The sequence below is a fragment of the Astatotilapia calliptera genome, chromosome 6 (genome assembly GCF_900246225.1).
Source record: "Astatotilapia calliptera chromosome 6, fAstCal1.2, whole genome shotgun sequence".
Taxonomy (NCBI): Eukaryota; Metazoa; Chordata; class Actinopteri; order Cichliformes; family Cichlidae; genus Astatotilapia; species Astatotilapia calliptera.
In genome coordinates this window covers 33,129,343-33,148,628 of record NC_039307.1, presented here as the reverse complement: position 1 = coordinate 33,148,628, position 19,286 = coordinate 33,129,343, and the positions used below count along the sequence as shown (strand labels likewise).

General features: G+C 40.7%; 1 protein-coding gene across 1 annotated transcript; it reads right to left on the bottom strand.

The window, feature by feature from the left end:
* Positions 1–858: 858 nt before the first annotated feature.
* On the bottom strand, positions 859–19,144 carry tmprss6 (transmembrane serine protease 6). The gene is made up of 18 exons (XM_026171822.1): positions 18,906–19,144; positions 18,315–18,447; positions 16,197–16,339; positions 15,365–15,432; positions 13,128–13,315; positions 12,981–13,022; positions 11,945–12,149; positions 11,554–11,690; positions 10,967–11,079; positions 10,679–10,788; positions 10,034–10,176; positions 9,819–9,917; positions 6,933–7,046; positions 6,185–6,301; positions 5,811–5,979; positions 4,956–5,233; positions 2,067–2,203; positions 859–1,296 (listed from the first exon to the last, which is right to left on the bottom strand). Exons 1-18 carry the CDS (start codon positions 18,993–18,995, stop codon positions 1,132–1,134), a joined length of 2,451 nt encoding a protein of 816 aa, XP_026027607.1. The 5' UTR covers positions 18,996–19,144; the 3' UTR covers positions 859–1,131.
* Positions 19,145–19,286: the final 142 nt, after the last annotated feature.

Genomic DNA, 19,286 nt, shown 5'->3' with positions numbered 1-19,286 from the left:
AACCAAAAACTCACTTTTCTGTGTCCTAATTAAGAAGGCAACCGTAACCCACCTGCTTGTTATTGTAATTGTGTCTCTTAAGATACTTTAGACACTATGAAGTTTAGATCAGGGGTGTCACACATAAGGCGTGGAGGACATCTTTAGAAAATCTGAAAGAAGTCATAGATTTTAACTGTATTGTCACAAGTTTACATTTTTTTTCCTGACTGTTATGCTCCCAAGGTCACACCAAAGTAATCTATCTACTATAGAAATTTCTGTTTCTTACCAGTGGATCCACAGTAAAAACACTCCTATGTCCTCCCAAAAATAGCAAAAACACTGGACTTCTGTTAATTAACCAAAAAAACTTTCAGTTTTATACTTACAGAGTGGTCTTTGCAATGATCTACCAAAACATTTCTGTAATTTTAAACATTTATCTCTCACAGTTTAAGCTGAAAGAGTTGTGCTGACAGAGTTTTCTGTAGTGTAGAATAATGGCAAACTGTAGGGCACTGAAACCAGCTTAACATCCCTTAATTAGATGATCTTTTCTTTCTTTGGTTTACGTTTTACTATGTTGCAATTAGATATGCAAAGACCATATATGAACAAAAGCCAAAACTTCCAGGTCCAAAAGGTGCAGCCTTAAAACAACATTCTTTCTAATAACCAGCAGGGGGCGCCTTCTCCGCTGCAAAAACAAGTTGGAGTCTGCAGAAGTATAGGAGTCTCAGTCTCCTCCAAAGTACCCAGCTGGAGGCTAAAAGTACTAAAGGTATAAATAGACTCACGCAGTGACTGTGGACTTGTCTTGTTACACATATTTTACATTCATTTTAAATCAGAGATGCAAACACAGAATATGTGAGGCTATATGTGAAGTTTATTATCTTTCAAATGAGGAAGATTCAGCTTGTAAATGATTTTTGCTGGGTACAATTTCAAAGCGTTTTTTTACTATCAGTTATTAGAGGCGTATCGTTTCAGTATTTCATTACTTTTGTTACTTTGGAAAAAAGCCTTTAACATTTCACAGTTGCATTGTTTGGATAAGAACCAGTCTCAGGTCATCTGTGAACACCTTAAGGCATTTTTTCTCTCTCTTCCGGTTTGGTGTTCTGGTGCAAGTATGACATCAGTAACTCAGGAGCTGCTGATGACCTGCTTTATCCAGTTGGTGAGCCTGGTGATGCGAGTGTAGACACCATAGTAGTCTGGACGCCCGCAGCCTCTACCCCAGCTCACCACCCCGGCCAGGAACCAGCGACCTGAAGGCTCCTGACACACCAAGGGACCGCCCGAGTCTCCCTAACAGACAAAGGTAACGTTAACGAGGCACAAATAAGACTGGGTCTTCACAGCACAGAGGCACCATAATAATTGACAGTACTTATAATTACTACAGTGACTCACTATATCATCATCATCAGGGGTTCTTAGATATGTGGCTTTTAAAACTCATTTTATAACATCGATGTGTTTTAAAAAAAACTGGGCTAAAAAGAGGAAATAACGTTATAGATTTTTTTAATATTTAAAATTTTAATCGGTTTCTCCTTTTTTGTGGCTTTGAGGACATCTTGACAGAGAGCAGGACTACACGATTCTAAGTGATACATAGAATTTTACTTTCATTGCATCATATCAACTTTAAAACACTGCAGGAACTTATTGAATTTAGATTTTTTTGTAATATTAGTTATATTAAAGAGAGAATCCATACAAAATCAGTTTAATTTAAATCTCTGCTTTGATTTTACCTACAGTTTCTTGGCAGTTCTACACACACACTTGTGCGGTATCTCCACCCAGCAAACCAAAGCCTGGTCCTCTTTTGACTTGTTTTGTTCACTCTTCTTTTTTCAAATGTAGGTAAAGATATTTTAGACGGGAATGGTGAGATTGTGACAAAACAGTAAAAGTGCAGGCTGTAAAGGAAACAATGTGTAGAGCTGAGGGGATGAAGTGCTAAGTGTTGTGTTGGACATTCTGAGTTCCACTTGCTTTTTAATTTTTAGTCATTTGATCCATTTTTGCTGCCAAAGTTCAAAGCACATGCAGCTTGTATTTCTTTGTACCTGACAGGCATCTTTCCTTCCATTGCGGTAACCGGCACAAAGCATTCTGGGAGTAACCAGGTGTCCATAGGAACGGATGCAGGATTCCTCGCTAACCAGGCGCACATCAACTTTCTGAAGCACATTACTGGCTGTGCCTGGGAAAAGTAAGAGGACAGAGTGACAGAGGGCAAAAGAATATCCTGTCAGTCATAATGCTGTTGAGTCTTTGTGCACTGCTTAAGGCCCCAGTAACACCAGCTTAGAGACCCATTAGCAATTGTTTGGAAATGGCCAGCGATGAGGGAAAAACAAGTTTTCCCTGACTGCGAGTGCTTTTGGGAGGTTGTTGCAAAAAGGTATACATTTCTGCACTGACAACCTTCTTTTGATTGTTTTGGTTGTCATCACTCATAGTACGCCTGGAAAATGCTAACTAGCGTTCAGAGTCAAATCTGTGTCTTCTGAAACATGTTGGTTTCAACTGTAAGACACAACGTTTACCGTGAAGCCAAACATTCTCCGTTTTCACTTCCCATCGCACTTTTCAACTTTCACTGTTGACTTGTCTGCAGACAAATCAGCATACTTTCATGCAAACTGCAGCAATCTGCTAGCGAGCAAAGCAATCACAGAGAAGATTTTGGTGCAGCACCATTTGCAATAGATATCACCCAACAGCACTAATAACACTCTGCAACCTCCAGCGTCCAATAAACATTCCTAATGTGCCCTTTATGGACTGGTGTGAGGGAACCCATTGTGTGCTTGCCCATAGAAAGCTCATACAGGGGTCCTAAAGGGGCAAAGGTGCTGTGGATCCTGTGTGTGCACAGGTATTTGTCTAACATTCCCCGACACACTGTAGACTGAAGTATCCAGAGAAATTGATCCACCAACCTTCCAGCTGCTATATTACCCATGCTATCTAATGAGGCACAGCCACCCGACTTTGGGCCTACATGGGTATGTCTGCCAGCATATTACTTATATTAATGAAACACTATACAGGGTAATGAAACCACGGAACATGTTTTAGTACACTGCGAGAAATAACAGGAGACTGAGAAGCTGAGAGAAGGTGATTGATGCAGAACCTCAGAAACGCTGTTCCACGCTGCATACAGCTGGTGGCTGGAATGTACCACGGGGCACAGTTAGGCAGCCCTCTGTGATCCCTGCTACTGGTGTGAAATGTGGGGTACATCTGGGCAGACCACACTTAGCATGCTTTGTGTGGGCAGCTGCTGTTCCCCATAGTGTAGAACCCAGATGCACCCATGTTTGCTGGAAAGCCTGGTTGACGTGTCTTCACTTACTAATAATGAACAACAAAGGTCTTCCCTTACGGTAACAAGAAAACACTTTATTCCGATTATGATCATGCAAATGCATTTTAATGTATTCAAATTTACCTTCGATTTTTCTCAAAAGTTGTATTGATTCTTATGAAGCGTTGCATGCCAGTATATGTTCTCCCACACCTTTTCTCTCTCTCAGCCTTCAGTTTATTAAGTTCATCGTGATAGCAGAAACCACTTCCACCCACACCACTCCATCTCCTCCTGCCTTTTTGATTTAAATTAGGTTTTTTTTTCCATGTGTGTTTGCTCAGATATCAAAATAGCACACCCACTTGCCTCCACATCACCGTCTGCACAAAAACTCCCCATATCTCGCACGCACTGACAAAAGGATGTTTTTAAAAACCACACAGTCGTTTGGTTGTGAAAATGATGCATCACACTGAATAATACATAAGTCGGTAATCATTCTGCAACAGGAGTCAAACTTGCTTAAAAGAAAAACTAAAAAGTGAGTGAGTGCTCTTCTTTTAGAGTAAACCTTCCATTTTTAAAGCAGTAAATGTAACATCACTCTAGGACCAGTAGTGTTTATGAAACTGCTCAGTGGGATTTAAGTGTCTTTTAAGGTCTGTTGTTGTGTCTGTCCATAAAGCAGCCTGTAGCTCAATGTGATTTATGATCGTGGAGAATGAAAAATGACTGTTTTGAGAGGCAGGTAGGATAGAGGTCCCCAATCCATTTAAAATGTCAGAAGATGAATTTTAAACCTCCAAGATGTTTGATCATAGAGGAAACCAATTAAACTTTGCTCTAATAAATATGGATGGCCACTTGAGGCTGGCTCTGAAAGCAAGTCAGTTGCCACGGTCTCCTATATCAAACTGCCCAACTTTACAGCAGAAATAAACATGGGAAAAAAACTGGTCTCTGTGGCTAATACTCATTTTTTAAAGGTTTAAAGTTTGGGTTTATTACTGGCACAGCTGCTCTGAACAGCAGATGGCTAGGTCACAGACGGTTAAACCTTCTGTCAGCTCGTTCAAGTTACTGAAATGGACCTGTGTTTTGCAGTTTTATTTCAATATTTTAATGTCATTCCCAGAGAAAAAGTAGTCCAGATGGCACGATACACAAGGACAGGTCTCTAGTCCATCATAACGCCAAAACAGAGACAACCACACACTCTAAAATCTAACCTACAACAAATTCAAAATCACCAGTTAACCTAATACTCATGTTTCTGGACTGTGGGAGGAAACTGGAGTTTCTGAAAGAAGCCCGTGCAGGCAATGAGTGAACATAAAAAGCCCCAGCTCACCAGGGGAGTCTCACCAAGACCTGTCAGAGGTGCTTGCTTATAGAGGTTTGTCTGATTGTTGGGGTTTTTCTATACTATTGTAGAGTCTTTACTTTACAATATAAAGCAAATTGAGGTGATAAAGTGTAGCAGATATGGAGGCATTTTGAGAGGTCAAACCAAAAACTTGGAAATCACTGCCATAGCAGGTTTACTGGTTATTAAAAGATCTGTAATTTGCTATTCCATACTCTAGCTTCTTTGCACATCCTTCAAGCCCTCCCCTTCCCTGCTTTCAAAGCTCACCCCCCTCACGGAGTGCCCCCCAGCCAGTGACCCAGCAGAGCAGGCCTGGCTCCAGCTGGTGCGTTGGTGGGGGCAAGCAGGTGGGTCGAGCATGCCCAGCCAGCAGCGCAGCGGCGGGCCGGTCCAGCTTGAGCAGGGCCAGGTCGTAGTCGTGGGACTCATCGTCATAGTAATGATGAAGATGGATGCGTTGGACCCGCGCCACCTCCTCTGTAGGGCTGCTGCGGTTGATCAGAAGTTTGCCAAGGTAGACTGTCCACACTGAGGGGGAGTAGAGACTGCAGCAGGAACACAAAGAGGTCAAATGTGTTGTAGGGCCAATAAGAAAGCGTTTTTTTCCTGAGCTATTTAAAAAGAAAACACCCACACAGTTAGCAGTATTAACTCATGCCAAGAAATATCTGTTTATACTTTTTCAGCTTTTTTTATCTTCCTCATCCACAGACTCTGAAGGCTGCTTAAGCTTTTAATCACCATGCAAGAAAATTAAGCAGAGAAAAATAGGTAATGCTCTAGAGGATGCTGCAGCTATAGTTTTGGGGATGGTCCAGATTGTGGGGTTGAAAAACACAAGTGTATACAAATCCATAAATACTCTGCCTCTGACTCAGACAGGCTGTCACAGTTAAACCCCGGTCAGCAAAGATGCAACCGAAGGACAGAAGGAGGAAGCTGCAGCAGAAATAAACTTGATTTATAAAACCACGACTAAAATGCTCCATCAAAGTCACGGCAGAGGATGATAATATTTTAATCTTTACACAACAGAGAGCCTTTGGTTGTCTTCTTATTAACATCACTTTCTAACATTTAAGTCATCACACCACTTCCTTCCTTTTTGTTTCCTGCCCTTACCGGTCGTCATAGAAACAGTGGGCAGCCGACACCACCCACTGACTGGCGATTAAAGTGCCACCACAGATGTGGTTACCCCGCACCTGCAGGCTGGCCTGCCATGGCCACTCCCCCTCTGAGGCGTCCGTTCCCCCAACGATGCGGCTGGAGAACTGCCTCAGGCCGCACTCTGGATACACACACGCAGGTATGTTTAAACACACTGATGTGCGCAGTGTGAGCTAATACTTTTCAAATAAAATGCTCGCGAGTTATTGAAACAAATTCTCTGACATAGAAGCACACAGAAGTCTCGAAATTTTAATGTGATACAATTAAAATAATGAGAATAAAGTTAGAATGTTAGAAGGTGTTAGGTGATCGAGTCTTCTTACCACAATGTTTCTCATCGGAGGCGTCAGGGCAGTCAGTGACAAAGTCACACTCAGGATTTGGTTTCTTCAGACACGTTCCGTCAGCACACACATAGGTCATATCTGTACACTGCACGCCTGGGCATGGACACAAGTATAAATTTATATTTAATGCAATTAAACAATAAAGTTTACATCATGGCCTGTGTCTGCTTCCCTCATCAGTTCAGCTTGAAGCTAAAAGGAACCAATATGCACTGTTACTGTTGAGATGTTCAGGATAAAGTCATGTGGGTCTTCCAAAAGGATGCAGGACAAGATAAAAACAGGCCACTACCTCACTGAAAACAGATATTCCTGATATGTTTTTGGCTGTCCCTGTGGCAGCAGACAGGCAGGGTTTGATTCTGCCGTGGGCGCTTTGCTGCATGCAACCCACACCTTCCTATCCCTCACCTTCATGCATCTTTCTAACTGTCACCTTCTAATTAAAAAGTCAGACACCTCAGACTGAATTGAACGACTGAATGAATCAATGATATAAAATGACGTCTGGGTGGTTACATCTTAAAGCACACTTTTTATAAGCTAAGCATTTTAAAAGGTGAATGGAGGCTTTGGTTATACAGCACACAGGAAATGTAGTGTTAGAGGCATCTGACTACATATATTCCAAAAAGGGGGATCGTAGTGATTTTTCCAACTACCTTTTGCCGACGGCTGTGGAAGTATTTTATGTGTGAAAAGAAGGACACTTGCAGCCTGTTACCTTCAGTGCAGTTCATCTCATCGGTAGCTTCAGGGCAGTCTGGGTGTTGGTCACACACTTTGTAGTAGTCCACACACTGACTGTCCTCTGGACATTTGTATTGTGCCACACATACTGAGAGACACACATGTAAACACTACATTCAGAACCGTTCACTGACAAAATATTGTAGAAAAACTCAGCCGTGTAACACGAGTTAGCCCACTGTGCTTCTTATTTACAGATTAAATGTATTTTGAGTGTGTCGCAGTACATAATTAATAGCTTGATTTAATGTATGCTGGATTATGTTTATTAGGAGAAAAGCAAAAGAGGAGTTTTATTAGAGAGTACATTTGAAAAAGTTATTAAATAAAGTGCTTTTGATGCTTTTGTATAACAGAAATATACAGTAAATATGTCTGAATTTGTGGCTAGCATATTTTACTTTCTGTAAATTAGTATAGTATTAGCATTAGTCTTTGCCATGAAGAAGTATTTGTCGCTTCCATATTTTTGGTATTATGTTTTTGCATGTTTGTCATAGTTAAATGTTAGATAACCTGAGTAAAATGCAGTTTTTAAATGATGATGATTTTATTTATTAATGGAAAACAGCCATCCAAACCTACCTGACCCTATGTGAAAAAGGGTTGGTGTTCCGATAAACCAAGCGGTCGTTCAGCCTGAGTGGTTCAGTGGTTCACCTTCAGGATCTTCGTGCAGAATCTGTGGTTCCTTCAGTTACAGCAAGTCATTGAGCAAAGCAGCCCAGACCATCACTCTACCACCAACCGCCATGTTTGACTGTTAGTATGATGATGTTTTCATGAAATGCAGTGCTAGTTTTACACCAGATGTAAACCTTGGCAAATGTCAGACGAGTCTTTGTGTTCTTTTTTTCTCCTTGATCTCTCCCATGGAGGCCATTTTTGCCCAGTTTCTTTCTCATTGTTGTTGAACTCTGACCTTAACTAAGGCAAATGAGTCCTGCAGTTCTTTAGATGTTGTTCTAGGTTCTCTTGTGGCCTCCTGGATGAGTCTTCAATGCACTTTTGGAGTAAATTTGGTAGGCCAGCCACTCCTCGAAAGGTTCACTGTTCCAAGGTTTCTCCTTTTGTGGATATGACTCTCACTGTAGTTTACTGTGAGTCCCAAAGCCTTAGAAATGGCGTTCTAACCCTTTCCAGACAGATAGATGTCACTGACTTTTTATCTCACCTTTTTTAGATGTCTTACTTCATCACACAGGGCCAGGAAGGTTTAGATAGCTTTTTCCCTTATCCCTGGTTATCTTTGTCTAATATTAAAATTCTCTTGATGATGTCTGCAGAACGTCAAGTCGTGGTTGGCGCTAAACTTTCTTTGTTTTAACGATTCGAAAACTGAAGTAATGGTGTTTAGACCTGCTTCCACTGCTGTTCCGTGTGTTGATCTGCAATCCCTGAAATCATTCTGTAAACCATTCATCCATCCATCCATTCGCTTCTGCTTATCCTTTTCAGGGTCGCGGGGGGCGCTGGAGCCTATCCCAGCTGTCATAGGGCGAAAGGCGGGGTACACCCTGGACAGGTTGCCAGTCTGTCGCAGGCAGGTAAACCAGAGTTTGTTAATCTGGGAAAATGGATCCTGAGCTTAAGCTTGAAAGCCAGATCGGGTTGGTTGTAAGGTCTAGTTTCTTTCATCTGAGGCAACTGGCCAAAATTAAGCACTTTCTTACGAGACAGCAATTTGAAACAGTAATCCACGCTTTTGTAACCGTTCAGCTGGATTACTGTAATTCTCTTTATTTTGGGGTGAGTCGATCTTCTGTTTTTCGACTGCAGCTAGTCCAGAATACTGCTGCACGGCTTTAAACTGGCACTCGTAGATACGAGCATATCACCCCAGTTTCATTGGCTGCCCGTGCATTTTAGGATCCATTTTAAGCTGCTTTTATTTGTTTTTAAATGTTGGTCCAATGCTGCCCCTGTGTACCTCTCTGAGCTTCTTCATCCATACATACCTTCCCGGTCCCTCAGGTCGGCAGACCAGCTCCTCCTGAGTGTGCCCAGGACTAATCGTAAACTCAGAGGGGATCGGGCGTTTGCTGTGGCAGCACCAAAATTGTGGAATGAGTTGCCTTTACATGTTAGACAGGCACCTTCCTTATCTGTTTTTAAATCACGTCTTAAAACATATTTATTTTCCTTGGCTTTTAGCACAGCAGGACTTGTTGATGTCTCTTAATATATTTTCTTATTAATTATATTATTTTTAATTTTAAGATATTTTATATGTAATTTAAACTGTTTCCTCTCTGTTTTATATTTGTAGCACTTTGGTCAACATTGTTGGATGTAAAGTGCGTTATAAATAAAGATGCTATGCTAAAGATGCTATCTGAAATATTTAGGTCTTAAAAAATGTGCAAAAACAAAAAAATCAGGACGGGGATGAACATTTTTTCACAGCACTGAATCAATAGTGAACACTTGACCTTAGTCAAACCACTGAGAGCATTGTAGCTTGACAGGCTGCCAACACTCACAGGTTTTAAAATTAGAGATTCTTTCTGCCTTCCAAGTGCTTTCATGGGGTTTTTAAAGAGTAGGCCCATCAGATCAGATCAACATCACCCCTGGATTTAAAGCCAGGCAGCTTTCATTAGCAGCACTCTGATAAGCCTCACATATCTGATGTTTTTCTGGAACAGTTCTACTCTCATCCATGTCATATAAATCTGGCAGTTTTGGCTCTCCAGTGTCACAAGTGGCCTCACCAAGAGGGTGGTGGCTGATAGACAATAAATTCAACATTATTTTACTTAGAATGGGCACATTTATGTGTCACATTCAGTATTTGAGCACTTACTCTACCCTCTCAATGTGAAGGGAGAGTTATTTATGTTTGGAGTTCTGTATATACCACAGTTTCTCTCATCGAGGCCATTGGGACAGTCCTTGATTCCATCACAGATGGGCACGCAGAGACCATTCACAGTGCACAGGAACTGTCCTGGGCAAGCTATAAAACACAAATACACACAGAGCTCGAAATTATGCTGAGAAAAGGTCACAAAATGACATCCCAATATTTTCATCAACATTTCATGGCTGTCAGTTCCAGCATCCACAACTCACGATCTGACAGGTTGAAGACGCTGTATTGCAGCTGAAGGCCCGGCCCTGTGAGTGACACCTCAGATGTCATGAAGATAGTGGCTGTCGTAGAGAGCAGGAAGAGACGTTCGCTGTAGGGCTGCAGAGCCCTGGTGCCGCACAGCCTGAGAAAGGAGAGGGAGGGTGAAAGTGAAGGGACGTGTCCCTGAAGGCATCACCTCTCCACTTGTACAAGAAACTATTGATCGGTTTCTTCCTGATTAAATAAAGAAAGTAAGGGATTTGTGAGTTTATTGCCTATACTGGAATTAAAATGCTCTCAAACATAAGGGGATTTGGTTGGCTTGTGTGGTACAACACTGCCCCCTGTTGTTCAGTAGGGAACAAAATCCTCTCAGGGTCTAAATACTTTTTACTCAGGCTAAGAAGAAGCAGAACTCAGCACCTGTGCATTACACAGAAAGACAAAATCCTTTACACATGACTATTTGCTAAAAAGGGAACTATTTGAAAGCACGACCCGCTATATCAGTTATGATGAGGATTTGTGTTGTGTTGGGCTATCTCAAATGTTCTTTTTGTGTGTGTAAACATGTCTAATAAGTTCCAGAATAGGCACTAACGTTGCTTTACTGGGCTGAAAAAGGTCTTTGTGGCACAGCTTACCTGCGATTCTGGATGACCCACTGTCCCTGGGTACAGGCCTGGTTGTAGCTGGCTCTGCTTAGCTCATAGCCCTCAAATGTCAAACACAAGCCCATCCCTGCACTGGGCATCTGAAATCACACACAGGACAGTAAATGTATCAATCAAGTCATTTACTTGACAGGTTCTTTATTATAATACGAGTTACCTTTAGTGATTCAAAGTTTGACGTGGATCATTTGATGATAAATAAAATAATCAATCAATGTGTGGATCAATAAAAGATGCACGGCTGAAGGAGAGGCTTACAGTAAAGTTCCAGGTACAGTTGGTGTCAGGAGGGTAGTAGCTGGGAAAGAAGGGTGTCTTTAGTGTCCCTTGGACCCCTGATACTGCCTCCAACTGTATAGTGGAATTACAGTCTAAGAATGATGAAGACACAAAGCAAGAAAGATTGTTCAGTCCACAATATAATCATTTAATGTGAATATATACAGAAAAGAAGAGGGGGACTCATGAATATAGCAGGATCCACACAAGATTGATTTCTACCATGTCTTTCAGAACACAACTTGATTGATTCTTGGTTTTGTGAGACCAAGATAGATTGCCATAAAAATACATGAGGATATTGATATCTGCTGCCCAGAGACTAAATCCCACTCACTCTGGTCATTCCTGTAGCTCTTGCACAACTAACCGGTCAATAATTTCATTTACAGTGTGATATATCTAAATATCTACTGGACAGAATACCAAAACGTTTTCCAGATGATGTAACTTTTTGATGTGCCACCAAAGGTTGACATTGCATGTTAGGATGCTGACTTTTAGTCAAATTATTGTATGATACATTTTTTACCAGAGAGAAGTGCAAAACATTCAGGTAGGCTTACCCTGGTGTTCCCAAGCCTGCACAGACAAAGAAAAGGATTCCTTGTAATTGTATAGACCCTGTTTCCAAACCACTGTCATCCACTCTCCTGATGACAGGACACGGACCACGCGCTCATGTCTGCTGCAGCCATACACACTGGTAGGAAGGAAGGAAAGTTGCACAGAGCCCATAAATGATAGTGATAATAACGTGTTAGTATGAGTTTCTATTTTGGACATCTATAACAGGAACTATAGAGGCCTAGATATGTGTAGATCATCCTATTTTAAAGGTCAGGCCAAATATTGATTTCATTTTTGTGGTTTTTAAATATTCCTGTCACTTTACATTAATGCCTCACAGTGCTGTGTATCAGTCTAAATATACTTATATTGTTAGGAGAGACTCACGATGTGATGAGATGATTATCAGCAGGGGTGAGCGAGTTGTACACCAGCAGTCTGTCACTGCACTCTGGAAGCAGCCACTCCATATGGAGCTCAAGCTGGGAGCTTGGGGTGGTCTGGAGGTGCCACAGACAGGAGGAACGCTGCGTGTTAGGGCCAAGGAGCAGAATGGGGCTGCTGGACACCACCTTCTGATAGCGGTAGCAGTCTTGGGGCAAAAAAGGCAAGAATTAAAGTCAGAACTGAGTCTGTACTTTTGTGCACAGATGATGGGATTTGTAAATGTTAAACTTCAATGGCTTTTGCTTCTATGGTTTAACTTAAGCTGATAGGGATTGATGACATTACACTAAATATAAAGTTTTACTTTGACTTTAGATATGGAGCTATTACGTTAAAAGGAATTGTCTAAAAAGAAACAATTAAAAGATCAGACTAAACTAGAACAATGTGCCATGTAAAAGTATAACACAAGAGAAAATCAGTTTATAGAGTTTTTGGCGTCTGTGCTAATAAAGCTGTAGGTCAAATATGTTGTTAGCAAATTTAAATAATTCAGTTGTTAGTTAGTATCCAAGTTCCATTGTTTTTATCGTGTTATTATTATGCCCCTTTCAAAACATTTTAAAGTCATTTCAAAACTAAACATATAAACTACCTGTACTATGATGTAGTTAAACTCTAACCATGACCAATGAGTGCCCATCTAAGCAAGTCAAAAAATGGGTATTAAATGTTGCCAATTAAATAATGATGCGACCTAATAGAGGTGGAGTTCAAATGTCAAAATAAGGCTTTAAAATTTTTGCCTTTCACCCCAAAATCACATTTGTTCAGTGAATTATGTATACAGTATAATAAATTAAATTATACTGAGAAGCATGCTCAACATAAAATCCTGTTTACCTTTGTTCCCATGAGTTACTTTATTTCTTGTCTAATGTACAGTGGACTGTGCTACTTGTAATTAAAGTTCCGGTACATGAATTAATTAATACAAAACAAAAAATTATAAACAAACTGAAATAAAATCTGATACCAAATGAGGCTTTCAAAAGTTTTACAACTTTGGGGTCAGTTTCTGTAGGGAGCAGAACAAAAAGAAACAGAAATTAAATTAAATGTACATTAAATTTAGATTTAAATCTTCCTTTAACTGTTTTTCTGCCCATGTTCTTCCTCTCACCACTGACAGATAGTGTAGGGAGATGGAAAAGGTATCCATCAAAGCTGGCTATCTCTTCCACCTTTGACCTGCTGTACCCCTTCAGCCCCTCCACCAGGCTCCTTCTGACCTTCTCCAGCGTGACTCCCTCAGCATGGCTGCTGGGTATATTCAGCAGTATCCAGAAGTGAGCCACAACACTTCCTTCCCTGCAGAGACAAAAAGACAACCAAGACTCGATGAAAGACCAGTCAAAAGTTTGGACACACCTTCTCATTTCATGGTTTTTCTTTATTTTCATGTCTATTCACATTGTACATTCTCACTGAAAGCATCAAAATTATGAATGAGCATATGAAATTATGTAGGAAACAAAAACGTGTGAAATAACTCAAACCGCTTTTTATATTTTAGATTGCTTTGTACACTCTTGGCATTCTCTCGATGAACTTCATGAGGTCGTCACCTGAAATAGTTTTCCAATAGTCTTATACAGTCTTATCCCCACACCATTGCGTTTGGGTTTAGTTTATGTGACTGAGGAGAACAGGCCATCTGGTGCAGCACTTCATCACTCTGCTTCTTGGTCAAATAGCCCTTACACAGCCTGGAGGTGTGTTTGGGGTCACTGTCCTGTTGAAAACGAAATTATGGTCAAAATAAAGGTAAACTGGATGGGATGTAATGTCGCTGCAGGCTGCTGTGGTCGCCATGCTGGCTCAGTGTGCCTTCAATTTTGAATAAATCCCCAACAGTGTCAGACGAAGAAGGCAAGAAATTCCACAATTGAACACTGACAAGGCACACCTGTGACATGAAAATGATTGCAGGTGACTACATCATGAAGTGCATTGAGAGAGAGCCAAGGGTTTGCAGCGCTATCAACAAAGCAAAGAGTAGCTACTTTCAGGAATCTAAAATATAAAACCTATTTAGATATATTTACCAACTTTTTTTCTACATGATTCCATATATCTTGCTTCATATATGATGTCTTCAGCATGTATCTACAAAGTAGAAAGTAGTAAAAATAAAGAAAAACCATTAAATGAGAAGGTGTGTCCAAACTTTTGACTTCTAGTGTTTTACTGTCTTTACTGATTCAAAGTATTTGGTGCCTATGGCTTCATGTTGTCATAAGTATGCTTGTTTTTGCAGGTATTTGGTGAAATACCAAAAAGGACAGTTTCTTAAATAGTCACAGTGTTTCACTTGTTTGGGCCCAAAAGCAACTTCCCAGCTAAAATCCGCAAATTTACAGTATAAATAAAAAGAAAAAAGAAATGAAAAATAAAACAGCAACATCTGAACAAGGTGAATTTTGAACTCTACAATCAGTCTATAGTCTGTGGTTTATCATTTTAAGGTTGCCATGTCGAGCTTTTTGTATACAGTCTATAGAAACACGCATGACCTGCAATACAGTTGGTACTTTTACCTCGTGATCTTGGGTTGATTATAATCGATCGTGGCTCAAGAGTTGGGAGTTCGCCTTGTAACCGGAAGGTTGCCGGTTCGAGCCCCGGCTCGGACAGTCTCGGTCGTTGTGTCCTTGGGCAAGACACTTCACTTACCGCCTACTGGTGTTGGCCAGAAGGGCCGATGGCGCGATATGGCAGCCTCGCTTCTGTCAGTCTGCCCCAGGGGAGCTGTGGCTACAACTGTAGCTTGCCTCCACCAGTGTGTGAATGGGTGGATGACTGGGTGTGTAAAGCGCTTTGGGGTCCCTAGGACTAGTAAAAGCGCTATACAAATACAGACCATTTACCATAATATACCTAAAACTGTTGGTAAGATAAAGTTGATCATCTTCAGTTTTTGTCAGTTCAGAAAGCGGTAGATTCTGAACTTGTTGAAACACATCAGTATTGTAGCAGTTAGCATAAAACACTAACCACTATAAAGAAACAACTGGTGGCTGCTCCCTTATTGAAAACAGAGTAAAAGCTTACCGTATGTTAAAGCCACAAAGATATTTTTCAGAGGTTAGTTTTAAGAAAAAATGTGCAGAACAGTGTAGATTTTAAATTTTACTCAAAGCTTATCAGTAGAAAATATCCTCCTGTTGACAAAAACTTGAACTGAACTTGGAGTCATGATGGCACAATATTCACTACTTATCAACCTAGTTCAAGGCTCAATTTGTATTTTAGAATCACAGCTGGCACTTAGTCTACCACTAAACTACAGTACTGCCCCATTCCTGTTGTTATGACTCTGACTTATGACTATGTGAAGAAAAAATGTAATGTACATACCCAAAGGCAAACACAGTGGTGCAGTTGAAGTATCGAGAAAGAATCGAACCTTTCATAATATTCTCTACCTGAAAGAAAGCAAAACACTATCAGCTGTTCACATGAAATCATTCAGGTGCAGGATGGTAGTGTTCCTGTCAGTACACATGCACTATATGTACTTTATACTGCCAAACATAGCCTCCTGAATGCTAATTTAATGTATTATTTTTGCTGTGCTATGTGGTTCTTTATAGCGTAGTCAATCTGACTACAGTCTGCTCTTCTTTTGATTTGATGTACCTGTATTAGTCCCACAAGGGGAAATTTCATAAGGCTGCCGACCTATTGCACGTAATGCCGGCGCCATCTTACCCTCCGACCATACATACATGACACAAAACATCACATGGGGAAGACAGGTCAGAGAGGTATAACAATGGAAAATGCACCACATGAGGAAAGATAAGGAGAAAAAAAATAACTCCCCTCAGACTGAGCTCCAACAGGGAGATCAGTTTGAGAACAGAAAAAAAACACCTTTGCACATAAGAGCACATGAAAAAAAACAAAACTTCTGGACTTCTGTTCTGGTCTATGACTTACTAGTGTAATGTACGTTAATGATAACAACTGTTTGTGGTAATATCTCAGAATTATTATAATCTACAGCACCTAAACAAACTTGCTAAGCATTATTTGTTTCAGCCCCCTTTTTTGTTATTGTTTACTTGTTAAGATTACATTGTGAAAATTAGTGGAAAAACAGAAAGCCTTTGAAACTGACAGGATCACCTAAGTGACCTAAATTTTTAGGACATCTGCATCAGAGGAATTCGTGGTCCCTGCTCACCATACTCTCGACGCCCTTGGCTTCCTTCTTGAAAACAGGACTGTTGTGAGAGGACAGATCAGTAGAGAAGTTCCTGTTGAGGATGGATAAGTAGGCAGTGTACTGCTGCTGGACACGAGCCTCTAACACCCAAACCTTGTATTCTGTTACAGAAATGTGGACCAACACAGAAATTAAAGACATCAAAGAGTAACTGTGATGCTACATAATAATAGTATCATAACAGTGATCCAATGTTCTTCATCTGTCGTATGATAATGATCCATGGGACAGCCCATCTGTGCTAAGAATAGGCATGTGTTGGATTGTAGTGTTATTTTATGCCATGTTATACCCCGAATTAAAGATTGTGAATTATTATGTAGATTAGTTTGCATTATTCTCCTGAATTAGAAGAAGCTGATAACTATTGCATTAGTTAAACTGATTTGCATGACATTAAACTGCTGACTTGTTGTGAATGAATGACATTGTTTTATGATGCATTATACTGCTGAGTTATAAGAAATACTGTTCACAGAGAGTTATTGTCTTATTTGTCTGATTAGAAGAGAACAGAATATGCTGGAGTTTTCTGCCCCATCGCAGCAGGAGCAGATAAGCAGGGAGCCAAGGTCGTAGCTTAGGCGCTGTGTGAGAGAAAGCATGTAAATATTTAGGCTTTTTATGATAAGGTGGAGGCACCAGGGGCTATAAAAGTTTGAGCAATGCTCCACCATTTTGAGATTTTGAGGCTGTCTGCATCAGTGTCCATCTCCCACGCGTGTGTTCATTAAAATCATCGTTTGACTCAACCCGACCGGACCAGTGTTGTTATTGTGGTTTTTTCTCTTGTTTCCATCCCCAATTTTGAACTCGTAACACATGAAAGGCAAGAAAAAAGGAAACTGGAAAATATTTGCTCACTCTGTTTCAGTATACGTGTGCGGTACCATTATAAATATAGCATCTCAGACTGACTCTGATTTGCTTTCCCTAGCTGTCTGTGAGTTTCTGCTTCTTTACCACATCCTTGTCAACCTAATTCAAGCCTTACATTTACATTTTAGAATCACAGCTGGTACCTGCTTGACCACTAAACTACAACACAGAGGACAATATCAACTCTTATTATTTTACACACTAACTCTAAGTTCCATCCATCCATTCATTCGCTTCTGCTTATCCTTTTCAGGGTCACGGGGCTATCATATCCCAGCTCTCATTGGGCGAGAGGTGGGGTACACCCTGGACAGGTCCCCCTTTGTTGCAGGGCTAACACACAGAGACAGACAGCCATCCGCACCCACATTCACACCTATGGGCAATTTAGATCAGTCTATTAACCCAGAGGGAACCCACACAAACATGGGGAGAACATGCAAACTCAACACAGGCCTGATGGTGGAATTGAACTCAGGACCTTCTTGCTGTGTGGCAACCGTGCTAAGCACTGTGCCGCCTAACTCTAAGTTAGTTTGTAAAATTTCATGACTAGATGTCACTGAATTACAGCTTGTGGTCAACTGAATTCTGTTTCCCTACTCCTCCCGATAAAAATGCATGACCCTGGCTTCTGTAGTCATTGTAGGACCAACATGTTTTAGTCAGCCGAGGGAGAACTAAAATATTACATTTAGATAGTACTCCATAACGGCTGCATTGTCAATAGCGTACGTCAGTAAAATATTATTTGGTATTTAATGTTCGGCAATTGGAAGAGTTGGCCTTGGTTCAGGATGTGAATCCTGTTGGCGTGTTGCAAATTTGATCTGGCTGCAAAGCATTTAAATGTTTCTCCAGTTCCATCATATCCTGAAGTGCAAATCCTTTGCCAAAACAGCAATTCTACAGGGATCCAAACGTATGGTGTTCTGGTTTGGGTCTTTAAATTATATCCCGATAAGCAGTACAATTACGGAGCCAGCTTCTCATGCACATGATGACTACTATCCTCAAATAATCCTCATGACTTGACAATTATTTGAAACTGAGCATGTTGCAAAAGATCATAGGTAAACATGCAAACCACATTTTGTAGATGCTGTATACATGTGGCCACTCACACAGCATTGTCATTGTCAGGAGCACAACTTGAGATTAAAATATTAACAAAATGAGAGACAATGTTTTGCTCACCCAGGAAATACCAAGCCAAAATTGCTGCTGCAACTATAATGATGACAATGAGGATGATGAGGAAGGCAAGGACACACTTGCAGGACCGAGACTTCCTAGTGGGCGGAGCCACAGCTTGTGTAGCAGCTCCCACCTGAAAACAAAAGCTTAACATGATCTACAAAAAATCTGACAGAGACAGACCCAACGCTGTGTCATCCTTTGTTTTAGAGAAAAATGAAAATGTAGTGAATCATTTAGTTAACATCTAACCTGGTTTTTGAGTAAGTTATGTTTGGGAAGTAGGTATCGATTTGTTTAAAATGTTATTATATTTATTTATTGTATTTATTAGATATCTGCAAATCCCAATCAAACACAACTGATTGTTACAAAGCATACTGACACAGTTTATGGAAACATGTATGTAGAAGTGCCTGAACCTGCATCAGTCATGGCATTAAAAGCACAGAAGGAGCCTCCATTTTGAAAGGTCTTGTGCATTCTCTAAAACATGCATTTACTCTAAAAAATGTTAGATATGCAAAAATCCCTACAAAGGACATAGATCAGAGTGCATTGCTGCAGTTTTAATGTTTCAGTATTACTGACCCCATTGCTTAGAGAAGCATGTGTGATCCCCTGGTCACAGGATACGGACTTCTTTGACCCGTGGCCAAGTGCCATTGCATCACACCACATTTCTTAGTCCTTGAGAAATCATCTTGACATCCATGAGGGGTCGCTGAGTTCTGAATTTCCAACCAAAAGTCTTTTACCAGCCATCTTTGGTAATCACAAAGCTGCACATGTTGCTCTGACAGACAAAGAGCAGTCCAATTTCTGTTTGTAAGTCCAAAGGTAAAAAAAAAGACAGTCAATATTTCCCAAACCTCATTTGGCTTAAGCATGTCACTCAGAGTTAGCTGACTTACCTCTATGCATCAGCAAAGCAAGAACTGATGGTTCGATATAACTGGGAGGAGTAAAAGT